This window comes from Ictalurus punctatus, chromosome 12 (assembly GCF_001660625.3).
Source record: "Ictalurus punctatus breed USDA103 chromosome 12, Coco_2.0, whole genome shotgun sequence".
Lineage (NCBI taxonomy): Eukaryota > Metazoa > Chordata > Actinopteri > Siluriformes > Ictaluridae > Ictalurus > Ictalurus punctatus.
Genome location: NC_030427.2, coordinates 17,949,644 through 17,974,959, shown reverse-complemented (window position 1 = coordinate 17,974,959; position 25,316 = coordinate 17,949,644). Strand labels below are relative to the sequence as shown.

Genomic DNA, 25,316 nt, shown 5'->3' with positions numbered 1-25,316 from the left:
GTAAGTAACAAGTATTTTCCTGTAAACCCTGTCTGACTGGTAAATGGTCTGCACTTATATAATTTCTTATAACCTTAGCGGTTCTACAAAGCACTTTACACTGTGTCTCATTCACCCATACTCAAACACCAATGGCTGCAGAACTTCCATGCAAGCCTAGCCTGCCATCAGGAGCAACTTGGGATTCAATCTCTTGTCCAAGGACACTTCGGGATGTGGAGTCATGTGGGCCAAGAATTGAACCGCCAACCCTACACTTAGTCTCACCTCCGTTCACTGAAGTTGAAGTTATAAAATTATAACACCGCCGTCTTCTTTTACCGATGTTCTGTTAAGTAGTGACAAACTGCTATTTGGGGCTAAAGAAAAAATCTTCGGGGCTACAGCCCCCAATGCCCAGGCCAGGTTACACCCCTGGCAGCCACGCAAAATGAGATTTATTTTAAAAATGTATTTTACTTAATATTGTTTTCTTAACAATAAATTTCTACTGCAAGTAATGTAATTTTATTGACATCAGTAACTGTAATCAAATTACATAAATTTAAAATGTAATGCTTTACTTTACTGCGTTATCAGAAAAAGTAATTAGATCACAGTAACGCTAGTTACTTTGTAACGCATTAAATACCCAACTCTGCATATGACAAGGTTTAGTTTTATTTTTGACTCTGCTGTGATTCTCTCAAATGTGTCTCAGCTATCAAGAACAAAGCACAAGCCTTACGTGTGATGTAACTTGGAAATCACTCTCAAAACACACACAATGCACTGACAGTGGTACCTCATTTGAATCGATGCCATTGTTGACAGACCAGGTAGTCTGGAAGTACTCTAGCATACGCTGCTTGAGGCTCTGCGGCAGGTGATGCACTCTTATGAAGTCCTTCAGGTCTTTAGTGCGTGTATGGTATGAGGACCAGCGTGAGTACATGCGCTGAATGATGGCGGTCACATTACCAAACACTAGAGCATGCATGAGTGCTGAAATGGAGAGAATCACACACACACACACACACACATACACATACACACACACACACACACACACACACACACATAATTTGTTAGGAACTCCTGTACATTCATGCAGTTATCTAAATCAGCCAATCATGTGGCAGCAGGTCAGTGCATACAATCATGCAGATACAGGTCAAGAGCTTCAGTTAATGTTCATGTCAAACATCAGAATAAAGAAAAAGTATGATCTCTGTGACTTTGAGCGTGGCATGGTTGTTGGTGCCAGATGGGCTGGTTTGAGTATTTCAGAAACTGCTGATCTCTTGGGACTTTTACACACAACAGCCTCTAGAGTTTACACAGAATGGTGCAAAAAACAAAGCATACACATATGCACACATCCCCACCTCCAATAAGCATAGTGCAGATAGAGAAGATCTTTTCAGCATCAGTATTAGCGGAGACATTGCCGAAGCCCACACTGGTCAGACTGCTGAAAGTGAAGTAAAGTGAAGCGATGTAGATACTGCGCAATGATGGACCGCTGTTAGCTGAGCCATTCACTGTGGTATAAGGGAGCTCCAAACGCTTTCCCAGCTCATGCAGCCAACCTATGAGAGTTTGCAATGACACACAAATGTCAGTGTAATAACAAGGAGGAAAAACAATGCTGATATTAAAGTTTTTCATGTTTCTCTGACACACCAGTTCAAAATCTCATTGTAGACCTTCACTTATCTAGACATGCACTGTATCTACTGTACATTATTTTTACTCAAATCTTGTATAGCTTCCTGCATTAAACTGTGGGAATTGTAGGATGGTACTCCATCTAAAACATCTAGGTACACTGGAAAACCTGGTTCCCTGGAGGACATGAACTTATCGGATGTGTAAGACCTTGATCAGGGCAGAAATTTTGAAGTTTCTTAAAGACATATTGACCACTTCTTGTTCACTGAACTTGACTCTATGACTGCCCTAAGACGACCAGACCAGAAATGTTCTTGAATGACCAAAAAAAATGGCTTGGTGGTGTGAATGACCACTATCAACCTTTGGGGAAACAGGGCTAATTACCCAGCCAGCCATTTTTGTTTTACCTGTGTTCACATTTAGGAACAGCTCACTGCAGAACCACAATGCATCCCCAAAACTAACTTAATGCCAAAACACTACTTGCAAGAGACGACTGTGGTAATGTTAAAATCACATGAATGAGCACCAGAAATGTCAAATACAGCAAGTACCAGCGTAGGAACTATTCAAATGCACACTCTCATTGAGTTAAATATGGTTCCTCAGACTCTAAAGGCAACCAATTAAGTCCGATCCATCTGTAATTGCAAAATTCCCTAATGTACATGTCTGGAGTCTGCAATTCCAAAGAAGGGATAATGCTGTCTAAACCAACTGCCTCCACAAGCTAATGCAAATAACACTGTCTTTTTTTGTTTGGCCCAGAAACTCTCAGGAACAAAATTTAACAGAAATGGATTTCTACTGGATGTTGGTGCAGCATGAACTCAAACAGACCTTCTGCTGGGTCAGTTTGTCATTCATTCTGGAGTCTCTGAGTCACTAATCTTAATTTCTTTCTTTAATGCTTGAATATGAAAATTATTGTTTCTTAACTACTGTAATGTGAATTATTTTCAGACTGTAGACAGTGTTAACATGCAATTCTTGCTTATAACTTTACTTGCAACTTTTAGTTAGCTACAGTACAAGTTAGGGGTGTTCTGACCCATGATTGTATAACATAAATTGGATTGTCTTTCCTTAATAAATAGATCAAGTTCCACAGTAGTGTGCTCATGTCTTTACTCCTTTACTTTAAATTAGCACTGTTGACAAAACATGTACACAATATCCTCCTTTATTTTAGTGAATTAAAATGCATGCCACTTTACTGCTGCATGTCACGATTCCCCCTTGAAGCAGTGGGCTCTAAGCGCAAATGCGCGAGCACCTGCTTTTCCGTTGTCGACCGTAGTGACATTGGGACACGTGTGTTTTGTTTATGTTTGTCATGTCTCCTGCCTGTTCCGTCATTGGCTGGGAATTCACGTGGATCTGTATTGCTCTCAGCTGATAGCAGTTGAGACGCTGATCATGTCGGCATATATACCGCGCGTCTCCCAGCACACAACGCGGAAGATTAATAAGAAGTCGTAAGTAGTAAGTAAATGGTTAGAGTTAGTTTAGTTTGCGTCACAGTCATAGTCATAGTCATAGTCATAGTCACAGTCATAGTCAATGTTTAAAGTTAGTTCGTACTGGATTATCCGCTTCCAGTTCCTCGTCCTAGTTCGTGCCTTGTTTTGTTAATCGAGCTAGATTCCTGCCTAGCCCTGTGTATGCCTGTTTGCCAATTGCCTGACCTCTTGCATGTTTATGGATTACGTTTTGGATCACGTTTTGGATTTGTCTGCCTGCCTGTCTCTACAAATAAACAACTGTTATCCTGCACTTGCATCCGCCTTATCTCTGCTCCGTCACGATTCGTGACACTGCACTAATGCTTCACAGCCATTGTAATTTCAAGGCACTATCTCCATCCATCCATCCATCCATTTTCTATACCACTTATCCTACAGGGTCACAAGGAACCTGGAACCTATGCAAACTCTGCGTGCACACACAGGGTAGGGGCGGGAATTGACCTCCCAACCCTGGAGGTGTTAGGTGACATGTTAACCGCCATAAATATATTATATATATGAGAGAGACACAATGGGAAGAATACAAGTTGGCGGAGGAAGTGTCATGCTTTGGGCAATGTTCTGCTGGGAAACTTTGGGTCCTGGCATTCATGTGGATGTTACTTTGACACGTACCACCTACCTAAACATTATTGCAGACCAAGTACACCCGTTCATTGCAACAGTATTGCCTAGTGGCAGTGGACTCTTTCAGCAGGATTATGCGCCCTGCCACACTGCAAAAATTGTTCAGGAATAGTTTGAGGTACATGACAGAGTTCAAGGTGTTGACTTGGCCTCCAAATTCCCCAGATCTCAATCCGATCAATCATCAGTGGGATGTGCTGGACAAACAAGTCTGAAACAGTCATAACTTACAGGACATAAAGGAACCTCTTGCTGCAAGATACCACAGCACACCTTCAGAAGTCTTGTTGAGTCCATGCCTCAAAAGGTTAGAGCTGTTTTGGTGGCACAGTGGGGACCGACCCAATATTAATGTGTTCCAAAAAAATTCAGATAGCCTTTAAGACTGCCTTTGACAAAAGAAGAACGTACTGAAATGATTCTGATGGCTGGATAGGGAAGCTGATGCAAGGTTACGATGGACTTTAACAGGAAACATGGCAAGCACATCACACACATGACACTTTTGCCAAACTTAACAAATTCAAAAAGGCTGGAAGTGTTCCAAACCAATCAAGAAGAGGATGCCCCAAGACACAACCGATGTGTTGCTGGCAAATATTGTTCCCCATGTATGGAGAATTTTGGGACACCCTGTGTATAAATATTACATTATATGGATAGTGTATTTATATTTGTTTACACTCTTCTGATCCAAGGATGGTTTCATAACAGTTCATGCTGTATCTATGTACCATAACTTTTTGCTGTTTAAGCATATAAACTGTAACCACAAATGTCAAAGGCAGAAGATTTATATGTAAGAAATTGTAAAACAATAGTGTATCTCAAACAATTATGTATCTCAAAAAGTGAATGAGATACATAAGCTACTTTTGGTAGACACAGATTCTGCTATCACCATTTATTTCTATTTGCGCAGAATCCCATAGAATTACAAATATCTTGAGGAGCTACAGAGCAGGTTCTATGCAGAGCTGGACAAACATACAGCAGGACTAATAGACATCTACCGGCAGACAGGTGCATGGACCAGCAAAACAACAGAAACTGTCATGTTCACCATGGACAATACACCCCTCCCCCATGTTGTCTGCCCCATTTCCTTCCTTCTTTGTGCATACCTGTTTTGAGTTCCCCTAATTAGTTACACTATTAAAGTTCTGCGTTTTCCCTCCTTAGTTGTCAAGCATTATGTTGCTTTGTTACTGTTATATCGTATATGCACTGTGAGTAGCTTTTGTTTTCATGTTGATTTTGCCTTGCCTTGGCTTAGTCTAGTCCTTTTTGTAGTCCTTGACTTGTTCTAGATTTTTAAAAAAAAATTATTTTCCAGTCTTTGCTTGTTTATTAGTTGTTTAATTATTAAAGACACAGCACTTGCATACAACTCCTGGATTTTGTGACAGACCCCTTGAGGAGCATCTTCAGCACCTCACATTTATATTAATTCCCTGCCCCATCTCTCCTCTCCTCTCCTCTCCCTCTCTCTCTCTCTTTCTCTCTCTCTCTCTCTTCTCCTGTCCCAGCATCCCTCTCTCTGTCCCATTTTTATCTTCTCTCTTATAGGAGGAAAACATGTGAAAAAAAAGACTCTGAACCTAATCAATGTGCAGCACAATAAAATTTGCCATAAGATAGTGATTATGTTTACATGCACATCAGTATTCTGATATTAATCAGAATTTGGCAATATTCTATTTAGTATTGAGTCGTTTAAATGCCCCAAACCGACTGCCTGATTCAGATTAAGACAATATTCTAATTCCCCAAATTCTGATTCCCACCCCTGGAATATGCCTGTTTTAATTGGAAATTTGTTGCATGTAAACACCTTATTCAGAAAATCCACTGAAAGGAGATATATGTGCATACTCAGTCCACAAGGAATTGTGGGTACCAACAGATGCTTAGCTGTAGGCAAGGTATTTAGGAATGTGTATACAGGACCATGTATAGAGGAATATTCAATGCTTGTACACTTATAAACGTATTTGGAATATGGCTGCAACCCGAATAGAGACCTTACCGTAATTTCCGGACTATAAGCCGCTACTTTTTTCACACGCTTTGAACACTGCGGCTTAAACAATGACGCGGCTAATTTATGGATTTTTACGAGCTAACGCGCTTCATGCTGCCAAAACATTTAGCCTCGTCACATCGGACCAATGAAATTACCGAACAGGTCACAGTGGATTCAGTGGTTCAAATTAAATCAAACGAACTCACACTAAATTCTTCAGATCAGTCATTTTGCGCTTCATGCACACCCCCTCATCACAGAAAACACACGAAGAAATGCATATGATGCAGCTTTCAAATTAAAGGCGATCGATCTGGCTGTCGAAGAAGGAAATAGCATGCGAAGAGCAACTTTTGCTCCAGTCTGCCAGTGGATCCTAACAGCGTGGAGCAGTGTCATAAAATCTACCATCACCAGCGGGTTTCGAAAGGCTGGACTGCTGCGTGATGAAGAGGACAGCACAAGCTCAAGGGTGAATTTGCCTCGAGACGTAAGTGACATTGAGAGCGACAACGAAAGAGAGACTGAGGAAGTGTGTGACGAAGTGCCGGTAATTCTGAGGCTGTTCAATTCCGACACTGAAGAAGACGACTTTAGTGGTTTTAGTGCGCAGGAGGAAGATGAAGATAGCGATCAATGACTTTTCCTGGTAGGCAACTGTATTTTTTTTTTTTTAACCAGCCGTGTTACAGGCACTGTTCGGAAAAAAGCATTTACGGCACGTATTTAATTAAAAGTAAAAAAAAAAATCTTTGTGTAACATCTTTCTGTGTAAATATCTCATGTTACAACGTGGACACCTGCGGCTTATAGACGAGTGCGGCCTATATATGTACAAAAATTTTTTCTTTTTAAAGTTAGTGGGTGCGGCTTATATTCAGGTGTGCTCAATAGTCCGAAAATTACGGTAAATGGAATTTTATGTGCATGTAAATATGGTCAATGAAACATCAGGCTTTAAGCACATAAACTAAAAAAGAATTTACTGAAAGCAGGTGAACACAATAATGACACACTAGGGAGACACCAATAACAGTAAAGAGGCGGATACAAGACAAATCAAAACAAATGGACATGGACCAAGATCAAAACAACAACAACAAAAAAATATGAAAGTGTTTCAGGAAGCTGACTCTAGAAAGGCTACTACAGTATCACCCAATTTATTTTTTCCACAAAGTTAGAAGCACACAACTGTATAGAATGTCTTTGTATGCTGTAGCATTACAATTTCCCTTCACTGGAACTCAGAGGCCCAAAACCTGTTCCAGCATGACAATGCCCCTGTGCACAAAGTGAACTCCATGAAGACATGGTGTGTTAAGTTTAGAAGAAGGTGGAAGGATTCGAATGTCCTGCCCAGAGCCCTGACCCTCAACTCCACTGACTACCTTTGGGATGAACAGGAAATGGAGGCTCCTCACCCAACACCAGTGCCTGACCTCACTAATGCTCTTGTGGCTGAATGAACATGAATCCCCACAAGCGTGCTCCAAAATCTAGTGGAAAGACTTCCCAGATGAGTGGAGCTTATTATAACATCAAAACATGGACTAAATCTGGATGGAGTGCAACTTCGGTACACCATGTTTCACAGAGCTTGCTTCATACATTTTGTGTCATGCTGGAGTAGGATTGGGCCTCTTAGTTCCAGTGAAGTGAAATTGTAATGCTACAGCATACAAAGACATTTGTGACACTTGTGTGCTTCCAACTTTGTGGTCACAGTTTGAGGAAGAGCCACATATGGGTGTGATGGTCAGTATCCACATATTTTGGCCCATATAGTGTACTTCAGATAAGCATTACATTTACACTAGATCAACCGTCACACCCTTCTGCTATGCATGGTACATAGGGCCATACTCCTGACTAGATTAGAACATCATGGGTAAGCTCGATTCAGGGTGGGGCACTAGACACCCAGTGTGTTAGACCTTATCCTGCCTTATCAGTTATGTAAACAGGTATGACTGCAGCTATGTTGCTTGCTGGCATGCTTGGGCTGTTAACCCTCTCAAGTGCTGTTTTGAGTCTCAGAAACTGAAAATATTTTTTAAATATGAATATATATATATATTTTTTAAAAGCATTGATCAAACTCAGGTCTTTTATGATGAAAACTTGCTTTTTAATTTCAGTGAAAAACCTTAACAGAAATTTAAATAGTGTTAGCATAGTTAGAAAACATGATTAAATTGTAATAGCAGTATAGCATTTTTTTTCTGTCAGAGTACAGCAATGGTGTTTTAACACAGTTTCTTTTGTCAGCTTTGTCAAAAAAAAATTCCAGACAATAGTTGCTATAGTAACTACTGTCCAGAATGAACCTGAGTTCAGTGGTGGCACAAGGAGAAGCAAAGGGATCTCTATCAGTTCTGATCAGAAAGCCCTTTCCTAGAAGGAGTCCCTCAATGCTAACCACATCATTTCAGGTTGGGCCTAATCACAGCTGTGAGAGAGGGAAGAGTTGGGCTGCTGCAATAAATCAGTGAGGAATTTCCACTGATTACCTCCTCTGTCAGGCATCTCTTGGGCCTAATCTGTTGTCATTTTCATATCCCTTCCTTTCATCTCCTCATGTCATCCATCCCCCATGCACCTCCAGACTTGTAGTATAATTATCCTGTAATCTGTTTGTCACTCACTCTCTTGTTTTCACCTTGTTGTTTTCTCTCTTTATTATACAATATTGATTGAATGAACTCACTGGGAGGTCTCTTAATTATAAGTGAGAAACCTATTCAGTGAGCATAATGAGAATAGTTATTCAGAACTGATCAGCTCAATTAGACAGGTGTAATTCCATCAAGGGAGGTTTTCATGCCACTCTGAATTTATTGTTGTGTCACTCCACAAAATTCTCCATGATTCTTATCAGGTGATCTGAAAGTTATTTCCATGCCTGAGCCTTTTGCACTGTACAATGTCTACTATTCAATTTGCAACATGAAATTTATACAGAGAATGAAAAACTTCCTGAGATGGAATTAGGTAGAAGAAAAGAAGCACAACTGAGAAGTTACAAGCTTACATGAGTAAAGTTTGCAGAAGAAATTATAGTAGGAAAAGTTTATAGTAAGAAAAGTGGAAATATTTATGTGCTGGTTATAAGGATTCTGGTTTTAATATTCCAATATACTAGACATCCAAAATATACTATATAAGATATGAGTTTTTCAGACTCATGAGTCTTGACATGACATATGAGCCTCTTACAGGTGTGCGCATAAGTCTGGGAATGTGCGTATGTGCAGATAACTCTCTCACCTATATCCCAAGTGGTGTGCACATTGCTGTCCATCTCTTTCTTTCCAATGATATACCAGATGCAGGCCATCCAGTGGGCCAGCAGGGCAAACATGGACATGAGCAGGGTGAGCACCACTGTGCTGTGCTGAGAGTAGCGGTCCATTTTTTGCAACAGACGCAGCAGGCGCAGCAAACGTACTGTCTTTAACAAGTGCACAACTGAGACCTGCCACACAAAGGTAGGCCATTATTATCATAACCTAAAATAATGAGCTGTAAGTGGGTAAGGAAAGTAACCACAGTTAGTAATGGGGATGTTTTTTCTAAATCTTAAATATATAAGCAATCAGTGAATAATAAGTGGGTACATTCCTCTCTGAAAGTATTAGAACAGCAAGATTGGTTCTATTGGTTTCACTATACATTGTCGACATTTGGTTTTGAGATCAAAAGAGGAATATGAGACAGTGGATCAAAATTTCAGCTTTCCTCATATTTACTCATATTGTGTGTTAAAAAACTTGAAACATGACACCTTTGGTGGCAGACCAGCCAATTTTTAGGTAAGCAAAAGTATAGTAAAAGATGGTCTTAAAATAAATTAAAGAAAATAACACTTAATATTTGTTTGCATATCACTTGCTTGCAATAACTGCATCAAGCCTGTGACTCATTAACATCGCCAAACTGCTGCTTTTTCCCCCCAGATTTTTACTGCAGCTTCTTCCAGTTTTTGTTTTTTGATTGGTGGGGGGGGGTTCTCCCTTCAGTCTCTTCTTCAAGAGGTAAATTTTGCTCAAGTGAGTTAAGCACAGGTGATTGAGGCCCCGTTTACACGAGTGCGTTTTAGTTTTAAAATGCATAACTTTTGCTATGGTTCCGCCTGTCATCTACACTACTCCGGTGTTTTCAACCCTCGAAAATGGAGACTTCTAGAAACACCGAACACCCTGTTTTAGTTTGAAAACTCCGGGCTCACGTTTCAGTGTAAACAGAAAAAAATTAATACTTTTGAAAATGAAGGCGTGGCTTCACCCACATTCGCTACCTGATTGGGTCTTTTGGATCAGGTATCCTTCCCTTATCCATCAAGCACCTACATATGACCATTACGCTACCATGACCGTATAACAATAAAACTGAGAATGAACCGCAAGCTTTGCTGGCTTTGTTGTCATTCTTAGCAGCCAATGTTCAGTTAAATTCTATATTTTATAATACTGCAGCTGCCTACATGAGCAAGAGGCAAGCTATGATTAGAGCAATCGGCAGCCTCAATTGGCCAGTCTAAAACCATCCACTTTCCCCCCTGATGAAATCCTTTGTTGTGCATCCCAAGTTGTTGTATTGGCTATGACCAATGCTTGTGCAATGGCTCTGATTGTCTCACTTGTCTCAGCTTCAAAATAGCTTGCTCTTCTCCCATAGACAACTCTCCTTTTTAACAAATGCAGTCTTCACAGACGAAATCTAGGACTCAAACCAAAAGTAGTTATTCAGAACAATTAATTATTTAAACAATCAATTTAACAATGCATATCTAGGAAGCAAGAAACACCTATCTGTCACATTACAATCTTTTTGATCACATGAAAAAACAGGTGAGTTCAAACAAAAGGTGCCATGTTCTAAGTTGATTTAACACATATAGATGTAAATATGAGAGAAATGAAAGATGAAATTCTGAGCCATCATCTCATTCATCTTTTGATCTCAAACCCAAATGTCTTCAATGTGTAGCGAAAACAACAGAATTGGCCTTACTCTTCCAAGCAAGTGAGCACACAAAAACACAGACACAATCTGAATGCATAATTGCTAAACATTAAAAAAAATTATTTTGAGTTCAAGTACAATTTGACAGTACAATTACACACACACACACACACACACACACACACACACACACACCCATTTGGAATTAGTCATGGCTGCAATCAAAACAATATGTACAGTATGACACATATATGCAGTCATATCAGCTATGCCACACTATGAAAGTCAACACTAACCACACAGTCTAACACATGCTGTCTCTCAGCTTGTTACCCTGGTGCCTCAGGCAGAGTCTGTAAATAATACTCATAATATTGTCCATTATTATAATCACCAGTCCCTTTCCACACAAGGCAGGAATTCTCATATCTCACAGCAGACATAATGAGCCACAGCACAACAGACTATCATTCTTCATATAATAATCAAATATTAACAAGAGGGTTAATTAATAGGAGTCTCTCAGTGGCTTTTGCTCTAAGAACATTACTGCTTTTAAAGACTAATATGTTCAGTCAAATCACCCAGTTCAATACTAAAAAAAAACTCTATATATACATACACACACACACACGTTGCTAATCTATACAGTTGCAATCAAAATTATTCAACCCCCATTGCATATCAGGGTTATTGTCAAAATTGACAGACTTTCAGCTGTTTGCAATGAACAAATTAAACAAAAGCAATTAAAATAGTTCAACACAGTGAATGCTTCAAGTGGTTTCCCCAAATTCAACTGAAAATGTAACTTATAATGACTTCTCCAGTTTCAAAATTATTCAACCCCCTGGATAGAATCCCTCACAACACCACAAATATGCAAAACAGGTGTTGTCTCAAGCACACCTGATGCAACTAATCAAGGGCTTCATTAGTTGCACCAGGTGTACTTGAGCTGGACCACATGAAATACCTGAACTGGCTAGGGCCAGAAAATACATGAAATACCTGGACGAGGCAGAGACAGGAAGCCATCAACGGCTACAACCAGATATCTGAGAAGTTAGGTTGTGAAAAACCCTTGAGTGACTGCAGAAGACCTGCAGCAAGACTTGGTGGCAACAGGCACTGAGGTTTCAGTGAGAACAATAAGGAACAAACTAAACCCAGAAGGTTTCCATGCCAGAACTAAAGATGTATACCACTACTGACCCAAAACACAAGAAAAGTTGGCTTAAAATCATATAAATATGCCACAGAAGTTTTGGGAGCGATGAAACAAAACTGGAACTTTTCAGCACGATGGATCAGCGGTATGTCTGGATGAAGAAGAATGAAGAAAGAACACTCTGTCCACAGTCAAGCATGGTGGTGGCTCGGTGATGGTCTGGGGCTGCTTTGCATCCTCTGGCACTGGAAACCTGCAGCGTGTGGAAGGCACGATGGATTCATTGAAGTATCAGGCAATCCTAGGAGAAAACGTCATGCTGTCTGTGAGGAAGCTGAAGCTGGGGCGTCACTGGACCTTCCAACAGGACAATGATCCCAGCATACCTCAAATTCCACCAAGGCGTGGTTGCAGAAGAAGTCCTGGAAGATTCTACAGGGCCATCACAGTCAACTGACTTGAACCCATAGAAAATCTCTGGTGGGATTTGAAGAAGGCGGTTGCAGCACTCAAACCCAAGAATATTACTGAACTGGAGGCTGTTGCTCATGAGGAACGGGCTAAGATTCCTCAGGAACGCTGCCAGAAGCTATGCATCTCGTTTGCAGCAGGTCATAACAGCAAAATGGTTCTTTACTAAATACTAAAGATGCTTTCCATGAAGGGGTTGAATAATTTTGAAACTCGAGAAATCACAAGTTGCATTTTCAGTTGAATTTGGGGAAACCAGTTGAAACATTCATTGTGTTGAATTATTTCAATTGCTTTTGTTTTAGTTGATGATTGCAAACAGCTGAAAGGCTGTAAATTTTCACAAACCTGATTTGCAATGGGGGTTGAATCATTTTGATTGCAACTGTATTTGTGCTTGTATTTAATACTGGTCATTTAGAGCAATGTATAATGAAAATGAAATAATGAAGCATAGGAGTAGAAGTCACTGCAGAGGCGATGACGGGAGTGGAAAGTGCTGAAAATTTCAGTCCAGTACATAAGGGGAATTAGTGAATAGAAAGAGACAAAGTGGTTCAGATTTTGTTGCAGACAAATAGAAAGCTTGTATATCTACTCAAATGTTGGGTAAATATGAAATACTGATTACTGTATATACAAACTCTTCTTCTCTCTGTCCATTCAATAATAATACTTTGATTACTTTGAGGACCACTTGTAGCATTCAGAGCTATCCTGTACAGTTTGTGACTTAGGTTGGAGCCATTTTTTTTTTTGTCCAAAAAAAGGTGTGATAGACAATTTTCTTCTGCCATCTTCTCCCACTGTGGTGACTTTATCCATTCCTTCGTCCTTGGAGCATTGGCTGTGAATTGCTAGCATCTGTTTATTACTAGAATTGATGAAGTCTATGGTGAGGTGAGACTAGGCTCCCTGTGGTGTGAGTAGTGGCACAATCTTACCCACTGGGACAGTGCATGGGACCTTGGCTTGTGCACATGCGGTGCATGATTAGATGAATTTCTGGATGTCTGTAATCATGTCAGGCCACTAAAACATCACCTTCAGAAGGTGATATATATTCTCTATATACCTGGGTGTCCTGTGGCTGGGGTCGTATGTGCCCATGTGATGAGTTTGCTTCTTAGGCTGTATGGCACAAAGGTTCTATCCGGTGGAAAGGCAGGGTGGACTTTTTGTACAAAAAAAAAATTGTTTTAAAAAATTTGTTTTAAAATTTTTTTATTTTTTTTTTGTAACTGTTCAAATAATCTCTCTGTCAATATCCCAGGTTATTGCTCTCACAAAGCAGGGGGGGGGGGGGGGGGGGTGGGGGTATTATGTTTTCCTCCCTCTGATTCTTGATCTCTGTAGGGTACAGGTGGCGCAGTCAGCCTTGGTGTTCTTGGAACCTGGTCTGTACGATTGTCTACTTGTACAATGAATGATTTTGATGGGTCTGGGTGTTTCAAAATGGGAGCAGTGGTGAATGCAGTCTTGAGTTTCTTGAATGCTTCATCGGCTGCTGTGTTTCAAATCAGATGCTTGGGTCCCTTTTTCAAGAGTGACTTAACGGCGCAGTGATGGACAGGAGATAAATGAACTGGGGTTCACAGCTGGGGCTCGGTATGAAATGAAGGCGGAGGAGATAGCATTCATGAGTAGGTTTAACTTAGCATCCAGCTCAACCAGATGCTGTTGGCGTTCTCCTACCAGCCTCCCATGATGTTTCACCAGTTCGTTTCTCCTGCTGCATCCATGGAAACGGCTAAGTGGTCTGTCATTCAACAGAGTTGGAGATGGATGCAAATGCAAGTTAGCCTTTTTATTAAAAGGACACTGACAAACAATTCCAAAACGTGACGCAAGGATGATAAAAATGGAATAGGCAGAAGGTCAGGCAATCAGCAAACAGAACAATGTAGGCAAAACCAAACTCCGAAAAACTAGGCAACAAGGCAAGATTTAAAAAAATAAATAAATAAAACAGAATAGTGACATATAAATACAAGGTTTGGCTAGTCAGGTTAAAGCACGGTGCACATTACTTCACAACTGGGTAAGTGTCCAAAGTCTGCTTAGTGTGCTGTGTATGATTAGAACTCTGGAGACTGTGGAATGTTGTGCTGGGGATTGTAGTCCATGGTGTGTTCTGGGAAATGGAGTTTCTGGTGGATTCCAGCTCTTGTATGACAAGTGCATTTAGGGCTGGACAAAGTAACTCAACCTACAACACTGAATGTGCCAGTTACCACAGAATTCTATTATTATAATATTATGTAAATTAAAAATGCCTGCAGATTGTACAGGATACATAATAAACAGTGTGTTGCAGTGACCACAAGATTTGTTCCTGCGGTCCACCACTCCGCAGTACTCTAATTTTCACCTTTTCCATTTCAATTGTTAAACACTACCCTTACCCCTGAGAGTAATACGTGCCTTTGAAAAACAAACAAAACAGCCAAAGGCATCAATCTAACCACACTGCACTGTATCTCATTGCATTATAGAGGTTGGTGGTAGTCTTGATGGTGATAGTTTCAGATCATGCACATAAATCATTGGATCCTTTGAATGCAGTACAACTGTAACTTTGAATATATTTCTGACTTGTGTAACTAAGCAAGTTGATCAAAATGTTTTCTCCAGATCCAAGTGTGGTGGCCTGGGCATGGTTGAGCACTGGTTTGTGGAGGGAAAGTGGAGTTGGGGAAAAATGAGTGGTAATAATTGAGTGCCTGGCACCTGTTTGTTATTAATGGGACCTTGTTTGTTCCCTGTGGTTATTTGCAGTGGGCACTGAAAAATGAGCACAAGTTACACCACAACATGTGACAAAATGATGAGCTCAATCAGTCACAATCTGACAACTGAATTCTCATTGAATGTGTATTGACTTGGCAATTGATGTGAGAGTAGTCCATGTGGTGCTGAAAGACACAGCTCTCGTTTGCAAGTGTTTATGTGAGTATCTTGCAAAAGCATTTTCCTACCTGTGAGGGCAAAAAAATACTTGTAATGTGCACATCTGAGATATATTATATATTTATACTGTATTACATGTATATTATATATTTACATTATATTATATTCATGGATGACTTGAAGAGGAATAAAGTGACATATATATATATATATATATATATATATATATATATATATATATATAGATAGATAGATAGATAGATAGATAGATAGATAGATAGTATTAAATAGTGTTAAATGTATCCAAAAATATTTTTGTACAACCAAATTGTAATGCTTGGTAATCATCAGGTGAGTGTATGGGATACCAAGTATTACAATTTGGTTTTACACAATTAAAATTATTTCAAAAAATGTATTACTAGAATTAAAATAGTTTTGCTGGGCCAACAGGGCATCCATGTCTAAGTATTGAACAGAACATGAGGGTTAAATTACATATACATGTGTGTGTGTGTATATAAATATAAATATATATATTATATAATATATATATATATATATATATATATATATATATATATATATATATATATATATATATATATATATATATATATAATTTATATGTGTGTGTGTGTGTGTGTATAATTAATATTACACGCCAAAACTTGGTACTTACCACACTAACATTGAAGGCATAGAGTAGATCAAAGGGCAGTGCGGCCACCAAGTCAATGATTAACCAGGTGGTCATATAGTGGATGCAGATCTGCCGTGCATCAAAGATCACTTGCCCAGATGTGCTCACATATGTAGTGCGAAAGTTAAGCACGATGTCTAAAATGAGTATGTAAAAGATGTTTAGACAGCACACACACTCTCAGCTCATTTAAAATAATCCACAGTCTATATGCAGAGTTTAGATTACTGTGCTATTGTAAAAAGGTTTACAATGGAAAATATGGATAAAACTAAGATACAGGTGTATTTCAACCCTGAGATTTCTCACCAATGATAAAGAGGATCTCCACAGCAATGTCACTGACAGTGGTGCTGCGTGTTAAGTCTTCATCACCAATAAAACATACATTGTACGGCACAGTCACAGCCACATAGAAAGTAGCCAGCAGGATTAGCCAATCCCAGCCAGCCTTGAATGTGCTGAAGTGGAGGAGGATGAACTTCGACTTCTTGGCATCTGCAACTTTGTATTCCGGCACAGCTGGCGAATCACCGAAAACATTCTGGTAACCATGACCATAAAGATGGAAAAAGAGAGGAGTTACCAATTCAGCTGCAGGTCCAAAGTGGCATTTTTTTCTTGTTCCTTTCCACCTTCATCTGGCACGCCACTTTCTCTCACTTATGTCATTTACATTTACAGCATAAATGAAGAAGAGAGTCCACCAGCATCGAGGATGAATGATCTGGAGAAATTCTGTATGGAGGAATGGCCTCAGATCACTTGCCATGTATTCTCCAACCTCATCAGGCATTATAGGAGAAGACTCAGAGCTGTTATCTTGGCAAAAAGAGGTTGCACAATGTATTGAGTAAAAGGGTGCCAATCATTGTTGCACACCTATAATTAACAAAGATATTTTTTATAAACCTGTGTTTTGTTTGCAATTGTTTGATATCCATGAGAGCAGAGTATTTTTGTGATTTTTTTTTAACAAAAGATCAAAAGGTTAAATAATAAAGACAATTTTTCACAGCCTTCTTTGCTCATATTTACCAAGATCTTTACCAATAGTAGTGGACAGCAGTGTATATGAAATTTGATAGGAATATGGGTTTTCTTAAGACACATTTCACAATCACATCCATTATCTATCTCCAACAGGAAGTCAGCCATTTTAGATTTTGTGCATTTTTACAGGAATTAAATTTTAAATACTTCTCTTAGGAGGTTCATCAGACTCAAAACAACATTTTGTCAGCCTAATCTCACTTGATTTCTTGTCAAGTGTTTAACATATTTCTTTACCTGAAAAGTGGTTTGGTGACTTTCTACAAGTAGTAAGTCAAGGTGAAGTTTCAGACTATTTACCTCTCATCCGAGAGGTTTCATCGTTAGCTCATCTGTTCACTGATGAATACATAAGTCCAAAAGCCTTAACTTGCCACTACTAGATTTTTTTTTTAAGTTAACCTGGATGGAAACTGATGGAAATGTAATTCCCTTCAGTCTCACCTTCTCTCTCACCTCATTCATTCTTTCATGTACCCTCCATGCATGTTTGCTCACCCACTCTTACCTTGTTGAGTTTGATTTTGTTTTGTTTCTGCCGGTTGTGGAGATGTCCTGAGATGTGATAGAGGACGGTATTAGAGCGAACCTGAGCTGTGCCGAATGGAGGTCCACTTTTGATCTGGCCATGATGATACACTAGGAAAGAGCAAGTACAGCTAATATAAAAACCAGGAATACTGCAACTTCAAATGTGTGACCAAAAATGGGTATGACAGCAGAAACTACAAACAGAACACAGCACATGTTAACACAAACATCTTCCAACAAATACTAACACAAACAGCAGAATCTTCTATCAATTTTGGAAATAGGATATGTCTTCTGAATGAAGGCTTACATAATTGTAAATCCACTGGTGCATTTCATAATCCTACCTGACATTTACGTAAGGAGTTTAGAAAAATATTTACCATTAATGGTTCCCACTACTATTCACCTTTCCTGTGCAAACACCAGTGCTTTTATATACTAAAGAGAAATAAATCACTTGTCATCCTGGGCAGTAATTTTGCTGCTATTTAATGCAAAAGAATAAGACAGCCTGTTGTTATTTCCATTCAAATAGTGAATAAGAGGATGGACTGACCCAGTGTCATTCATTATGTCCTGTTTTACACATGTAATGACTGCAGGTTTGGACCTTCAGATTGTTGTTACACAACAGCAAAGTTAACAGAGCCTTACCTTACCCTATACCTGACCTATTTACAACCTGAATTCCAAAAAAGTTGGGACCCTGTGTAAAATGTAAATAAAAACAGAATGCAATGATTTGCAAATCTCATAAACCCATATGTTATTCACAATAGAACATACAAAACATATCAAATGTTTAAACTGAGGAAATGTACCATTTTAGGCAAAAATAAGGAAATTTTGAATTTGATGGCCGCAACACATCTCAAAAAAGTTGGGACAGTTGCTCGAAAATGTTGGAAAAGTAAGTGTTACTAAAAAGACACAGCTGAAGGAACATTTAGCAAATAATTATGTTAATTGGAAACAGGTCAGTAACATGATTGGGTATAAAAAGAGTATCTTGGAGAGACAGCATCTCTCAGAAGTAAATATGATAAGGAATCTGGATGGAAGCATTTGTTGCTCTAAAACCGGTATATACCTTTCAGCATTGATGTTAGATTTCCCATTCCATAGGCACTAATGCACCCCCATACCATCTGAGATGCAGGCTTTTGAACTGAGCGCTGATAAAAAGCCGGATGGTCCCTCTCCTCTTTAGTCCTCTTTAGTCTAGAGAATGCGGCATCCATGGTTTCCAAAAAGAATTTCAAATTTCGAACCGTCTGACGAACTGTTTTCTGTGAACAGTTTTCCACTTTGCCTCAGTTCATTTTAAATGAGCTTTGGCCCAGAGAAGACTGGGCATTTCTGGGTCATGTTCACATATGGCTGCTTCTTTGCATGATAGAGCTTTAATCAGCATTTGTCGATGGCACAGTGAACTGTGTTTACAGACAATGAGTTCTGGAGGTGTTTCTGAGCCCATGCAGTGATTTCCATTACAGAATCATGACTGTTTTTAATGCAGTGCCGCCTGAGGGCCTGAAGATCACGGGCAGGCGATATTGATTTTCACCCTTGTCCTTTGTGCAAAGAGATTTCTCCAGATTTGTGGAACCTTTTGATGATATTATGTATTGTAGATGATGAGATATTCATAGGCTTCGCAATTTTATGTTGAGGAACATTATTCTGAAATTGTTTTACAAATGACAAAATGACACAGTTTTTCACAGATTGGTAAACCTCTGCCCATCTTTACTTCTGAAAGACTCCACTTCTCTAAGATACTATTTTTATACCCAATCATATTACTGACCTGTTGCCAATTAACCTCCAGGTCACTTACTTTTCCAGCCTTTTCTTGCTCGTCCAACTTTTTGAGACGTGTTGCGGCCATAAAATTCAAAATTACCTCATTTTTTTCTTAAAATGGTACATTTACTCATTTTAAAAATGCAATATGTTTTGTATGTTCTATTGTGAATAACTTATGGGTTTATGAGATTTGCAAATCATTGCATTCTGTTTTTATTTACATTTTACACAGCGTCCCAACTTTTTTGGAATTTGGGTTGTAAATTCAAACCATAATAAAACTCAGTACAAGTAAACACTGAAACTGAAACTCTGTTAATGCCAATAACAATATTTTAAATCGGAAATACCTGTGGGGCTTATGATAATAAAGTGATCAATGCAGGTGGAAAGAAATCAAGAGCAAAAAAGAAATCATAAAGGTGATCTTGGTATTCCTGACTTATGTCATTTCCAACATTTAGCTTGGATATTAATCACATGTTCACCAACCAAGACTTCCATGGATGCTTCAAATACACTAACAAAAATACAAAACCTTCTTTCTTTTCAACTTTTGCCTTGGTGTCTGTGATGTCTTTGAATGAAGCAAGGAAGAGAACAACATCGCCTTTCTCATTCTTAATAGGCACAATGTCCAGAAGGCACCAGAACACACAACCTGTATTGGAGACAGAAAACACTCAGAGATTAAACTTACAATATTTTCCTTCTGAGTGCAGTGAGCCAATCAGACCCTCTCTCTTTAAATTTATTATATTATTCATTTGTGTGTGTGTGTGTGTGTGTGTGTGTGTTTCAGACACAGCCTGATACTAGGACACTTGAGGGAAATTCCGTTTGATTGCTCACAGCTGGTGATGTCTTTGTCAAATCTCTTGTTTCCACTTGAAAAAACTCACCATTACCGGGGATAGAAAAAGGTGGAAAAATGCAAATGAACGATACTATTAAAAGCCTTGTTTCAAGGTTTTTCTGTAGATGCTCCACTTACTTTGGATCACTAGACAGAATAAAGAATAATAGTGTGTACTTATGACAGAATCAAATTGCTGTAGAATCACATAGCTATTTTAATAGCTTTATTGGAATGAACTTTGTGAATGGTTTAAATTATGTAGCGCATTACTTCAACCAACATAATGAATGTGTCGAATATTGATCTCTGGAGGTACCATGCAAAATTTTCTGTCACTTTTACTCACCTTTCTTCTTGTAGAACATGATCTCCTCTTTAAGCTCACTGCGCTCTTCAAGAGCAGAATCCACACGCCGTATGGCGTGTTCACTGCTCTCAGGCCCATAAAGAAACCTGCATGCGCAGTTTTGCTGCATGACCTCAGTGCGTGTGAAACCCGTGAGCTCGCAGAAGCCATCTGAACAGTAAACTATGGGAAACCCCTTTGCTACTTGTGCGTTAGCCAGGATGAAATTGCTATCTGTGGAGAAGAACACATACATGTTCACTTGGATCATTGTACAAAGTAAGGAATCACAATGTGGCATGTAATTACAACCGCATTCTAGAAATGTCTGTGCAAAGTAAAGCACCTTATAGCTAGGCAATATGCTGAACAAAGCATATCCATAGAGCAGGAATACAGTGGTGCTTGAAAGTTTATGAACCCTTTAGAATTTTCTATATTGCAGCATAAATATCATCTAAGACATCACCAGATTTTCACACAAGTCCATAAAGTAGATCAAAAGAATCCAATTAAGCATATGACACAAAAATATTATACTTGGTCATATATTTATTGAGGAAAATGATCCAATATTGCATATCTGTGAGTGGAAAAGTATGTGAACTAAATGTTTCCGGTAACTTCCAAACTGCCAAATGCCATGAATGTAATGTTAAATAAATGTAAAAAACGCACTGGGCTCAGCCAAGAAAAAAAAAAACATTTCATGCATTGCTCATTACATTGCTCATTCATTTCATACATTACTCATAACATGCCTCATAACAGGTCCATTATAGACCACATGTAAGTCAATTTTCTATTTTAATAAGTATTAAGTACTTAATAAATTCATGTTTTCAGATTACTGAGTGATGATCTCAAAGATTTTTAAAAGGACAACATTGTTTTAAGTGTTTAAAATACTCAAAGCTGCCTTGTGTGCCATTAAGGGTGAAAGTTTGGAATCTCTCACTGTTGGTGGTTTTGTTTTACCACTCAGACAACTTGTACAGCTAAAATACACTGATGTTAAAGATTTAGCTTTTTTATATATATAGTTGATTATTTCTTATTCTCAAATAATTCTGAGGACATCTAAATAATTTATGCAATTTTATTTTTGTAGCAAGTCACTTCAAAAGGAGCAGAAATATCCCATTCCCAATCCAGATAATATTCTTAAATTTGATGTTGCAACACAGCAAAAAATGTGATCTCGCTGACACATTGGGTTCTATTTGTGTCCGCCAAAAAGTTTCAGTGAGTCTGTGCCCACTGCAGCCTCAGATTCCTGTTCTTGGCTGACATAAGTAGTACCAATGTGGTCTTCTGCTGTTGGTCTTCAAGGTTTGTTGTGTTGTATGTTCTGAGATTATCTTCCGCTCACCATGGTTGTAAAGAGTGGTTATTTGAGTTACTGTAGACTTCCTGTCAGCTTAAACCTGTTTGGCCATTCTCCTCTGACCTCTCTCATCAGTACTGTTGTGCACACGCAGCTGTTCTGCGTGAAAATCCCAGGAGATCAGCAGCTTCTGAAACACTCAAACTAGCCCCGTCTGACCCCAACAATGGTCAAAGTCGCTGAGAGCACATTTTTATACATGTCCTTGTCTATAGACTCACAATAAGACAAGATGAGCAACAAGTCCCAACTAAATCAGAGTTCTTCTCAGTTGCTTCTGTAGTCTGTACCTTCAAGCAGGAGAACAGGTAATTTACTGCAATCTGCTGTTTACAGGAAAGAGAGATTACAGTATTTACATTTTTAGTACTGGATAGTTACTGTTTAACCTTAGCAGTTCTACAAAGCACTTTACACTTTTATCATTTACCCATTCACGCACACATGTGACAGCAGAGCTGCCATGTAAGGTGCTATTAGGGAGGCAACTTGGGGTTCAGTGTCAAGGACACTTCGGTATGTGGAGTTATGTGGGCCGGGAATCGAACCGCCAACATTATGATCAGTTGACTCTGTAATATTGATGTACTATAATACTTCATGGAGAAACAGTAAAAGGACTATACTTTGTTTGCAATGGCAATTGTAAACATGGTCATGGCTAACAACATTATTCAACTACAAGAAATTAATAGCAAAGTTCTTGATCAAGATATATTCCAGCATCATAGAATGACAATTAAACAAGAATATCAGGTTTATATGACAATTAACATATCTAATAATCTCTCTCTCTGTCACAGTGGAGAGTCCAAGGAGACGGATACACATGCGGAACTTATTTATTGCCAACAGGACACAAGGAAACAGACTCATGGAACAGGAAACACTAGGGAACCAGGACAACCAGAACTCAGAAAAATTAGAAAAGAAAAGAAAAAAAACACTAGAAAATACTAAATGTAAACGTTCAGTTCAGAAACCTAATAAATGCAATAAAACAAAAACCCACAAACATAACCTAACTTGATGTAATGCTCTAGCCACTGACTAGAAAAACCATGGAACTTTAAAGGAGCACTAATTAAGCAGGGAAAATAACAAACACATGGGTATGGTTATACATGAAATGAGGGAGACAACAGAAGAAGTTGTTCTACATGGGGAACGAGGGTGCCCTCCAGTGGTCCGGAATATAATTACCCCTGTTAACCATGACGCTCATCTCATCTCTCTCTCTCGCTCTCACTCCTGCTCTCTCTCTCGCTCTCTCTCTCTCCACATGATACTCCTGAGATACCAGTGATTTTGACCCCTTCTGCTCTCCGGACATGCCTGATCCATCTTGATGCCCTACTTCTGGTTGCAGTTTTCATCATTTGGAAATCACAAGCTCCTGCTGAGGATGGCCCCACATGGTGCAGCCTAAAGATCAATGAGATTACTGAGGATGGTACTATTTTAAAACCATCAAGATGGTTTTTGGCTGCAGTTGATATGAACAGTTTTCCTACAATGGCTTAAGACCACAATTGCGATGATAGCTTTATGCACTCAATGACAGTTTTGCACTCAAGTCTCCATCAGTGAACAGTGGATAAGTTCAAAAAACAGACTTCATGTAAAAACTGTAATGAATTTTCCTGGTTACACAATTGCACTATTTGACCATGTAGTATTAGCACATTTATGAAAGGGATTTATTTATAATCGCACTATCCGTGGTTACCCAGATGAGGATGGGTTCCCTTTTGAGTCTGGTTCCTCTCAAGCTTTCATCCTCTTTTTTTCTTTTCACCTCACTTAATTAAACTTTTCTATAATTTTTCTCTAGGTTTGACTTGTTCAGGTGCTGTTACACATTTTTAATGACAAAGAAATGAGTCAGAATAACGTCCACTTCTGTCTTTCTGCCTTTCTTTTGCTACTTAGTCATCATTTTGTCTTTCCAGCCCTCTGTGCACTTTACCTTTTATGGAGCTTTGTGGGTGTCATCAAATGCAAATGTGCACTTTTTTATGTGTGATTGGCATTCACCAACATACACAAGTGAGTATGAAGAAATCAGAACTTTTTAAACTTTTATAAATCTGGTAGAAATTCTTAGTTCGGTTTGGCTTGCAGAAACATTTACACACACTTTACTAAAGTTCTGATAAATCAGTCCACCATGCTGCAGTGATACACAACTGGATCAATGACCATCCATCCATCCATCCATCCATCCAAACATCTATTTTCCATACCGCTTATCCAACACAGGATCGCCTGGAGCCTGTCTCAAAGGGACTCGAGGTAAGAGGCGGGGGACACCCTGGATGGGGTGCCAATGCACACATACTCACACACCCATTCACACACTACCGACAATCTGGAAATGCCAATCAGCCTACAATGAATGTCTTTGGACTGAGGGAGGAAATCTGCGTACCTGGAGGAAACCACCAAAGCATGGGGAGAACATGCAAAATTTGCACACACAGGATGGAGGTGGGAAACAAGCCACCAACTGTGGAGGTGTGAGTCAAACTTGCAAACAACTAAGCCACTGTGCCCCCCTCAATGACCGTCCTAGATTTTCCAATCTGTTACTGTCAGTATATTCCCCATCCCCCAATTCCATAGAGGAGTTTTTCTTAGCATGGTGGTGAGAACAACTTCAACAAAATAGACTTCATGCGAAAAGTTGAATGAATTTCCTGCACATTTTGACCATGTAGAACACAGTTATATAAAGTCATTATTTATTATTGCACTATTCATTGTCACCCAGATGAGGATGGGATCCCTTTTGAGCCTGGTTCCTCAAGGCTTCTTCCTATTTATTTTCCTTGCCACTGTTGCCTCTGGCATGTTTATTAGGGATAAATTTATCAATTTAAAATGTATATCCTCAATTTATGTATTTCTGTAAAGCTTTGTGATAATGTCCATTGTTAGAAGGGCTAACAATAAAATTTAATTGAATTGAGAAAATGAGTATGTAATGTTCAAAAAGTGTGCTGAGTAAAAAATGTAGAAAAACTGTATACATAAAATGTATATTAGAATTCATGTATGTTATCTGTAGCATTTGTTCAGTCTTGTGCAGCTGATTTATGTATATGTTGAGTTATGTAGGGCACTGGTCCATGTACAGTATGTCCTCTCACATCCAATTACCAAATGCTCTGTCTTTTCTTTCTTTTCTTTTTTTTTTATCTTTCCTACTCAGGATCTATGTACACTGTCTCAAGCGACATAATCCTTTACATTTTCTCAATAATG

General features: G+C 39.0%; 1 protein-coding gene across 1 annotated transcript in view; it reads right to left on the bottom strand.

Moving 5' to 3' along the window:
* Positions 1-25,316, bottom strand: part of kcnh8 (potassium voltage-gated channel, subfamily H (eag-related), member 8) — a 39,547-nt gene that overhangs the window by 5,471 nt on the left and 8,760 nt on the right. Inside the window, exons 2-9 of the mRNA XM_017480873.3 lie at positions 20,663-20,896; positions 19,996-20,118; positions 17,623-17,753; positions 16,371-16,605; positions 16,041-16,198; positions 9,109-9,316; positions 1,368-1,571; positions 785-984 (exon numbers count right to left, since the gene is read on the bottom strand). Of these exons, the coding sequence (XP_017336362.3) occupies positions 785-984; positions 1,368-1,571; positions 9,109-9,316; positions 16,041-16,198; positions 16,371-16,605; positions 17,623-17,753; positions 19,996-20,118; positions 20,663-20,896 (1,493 nt within the window). The remainder of the gene's footprint in view (positions 1-784; positions 985-1,367; positions 1,572-9,108; positions 9,317-16,040; positions 16,199-16,370; positions 16,606-17,622; positions 17,754-19,995; positions 20,119-20,662; positions 20,897-25,316) is intronic.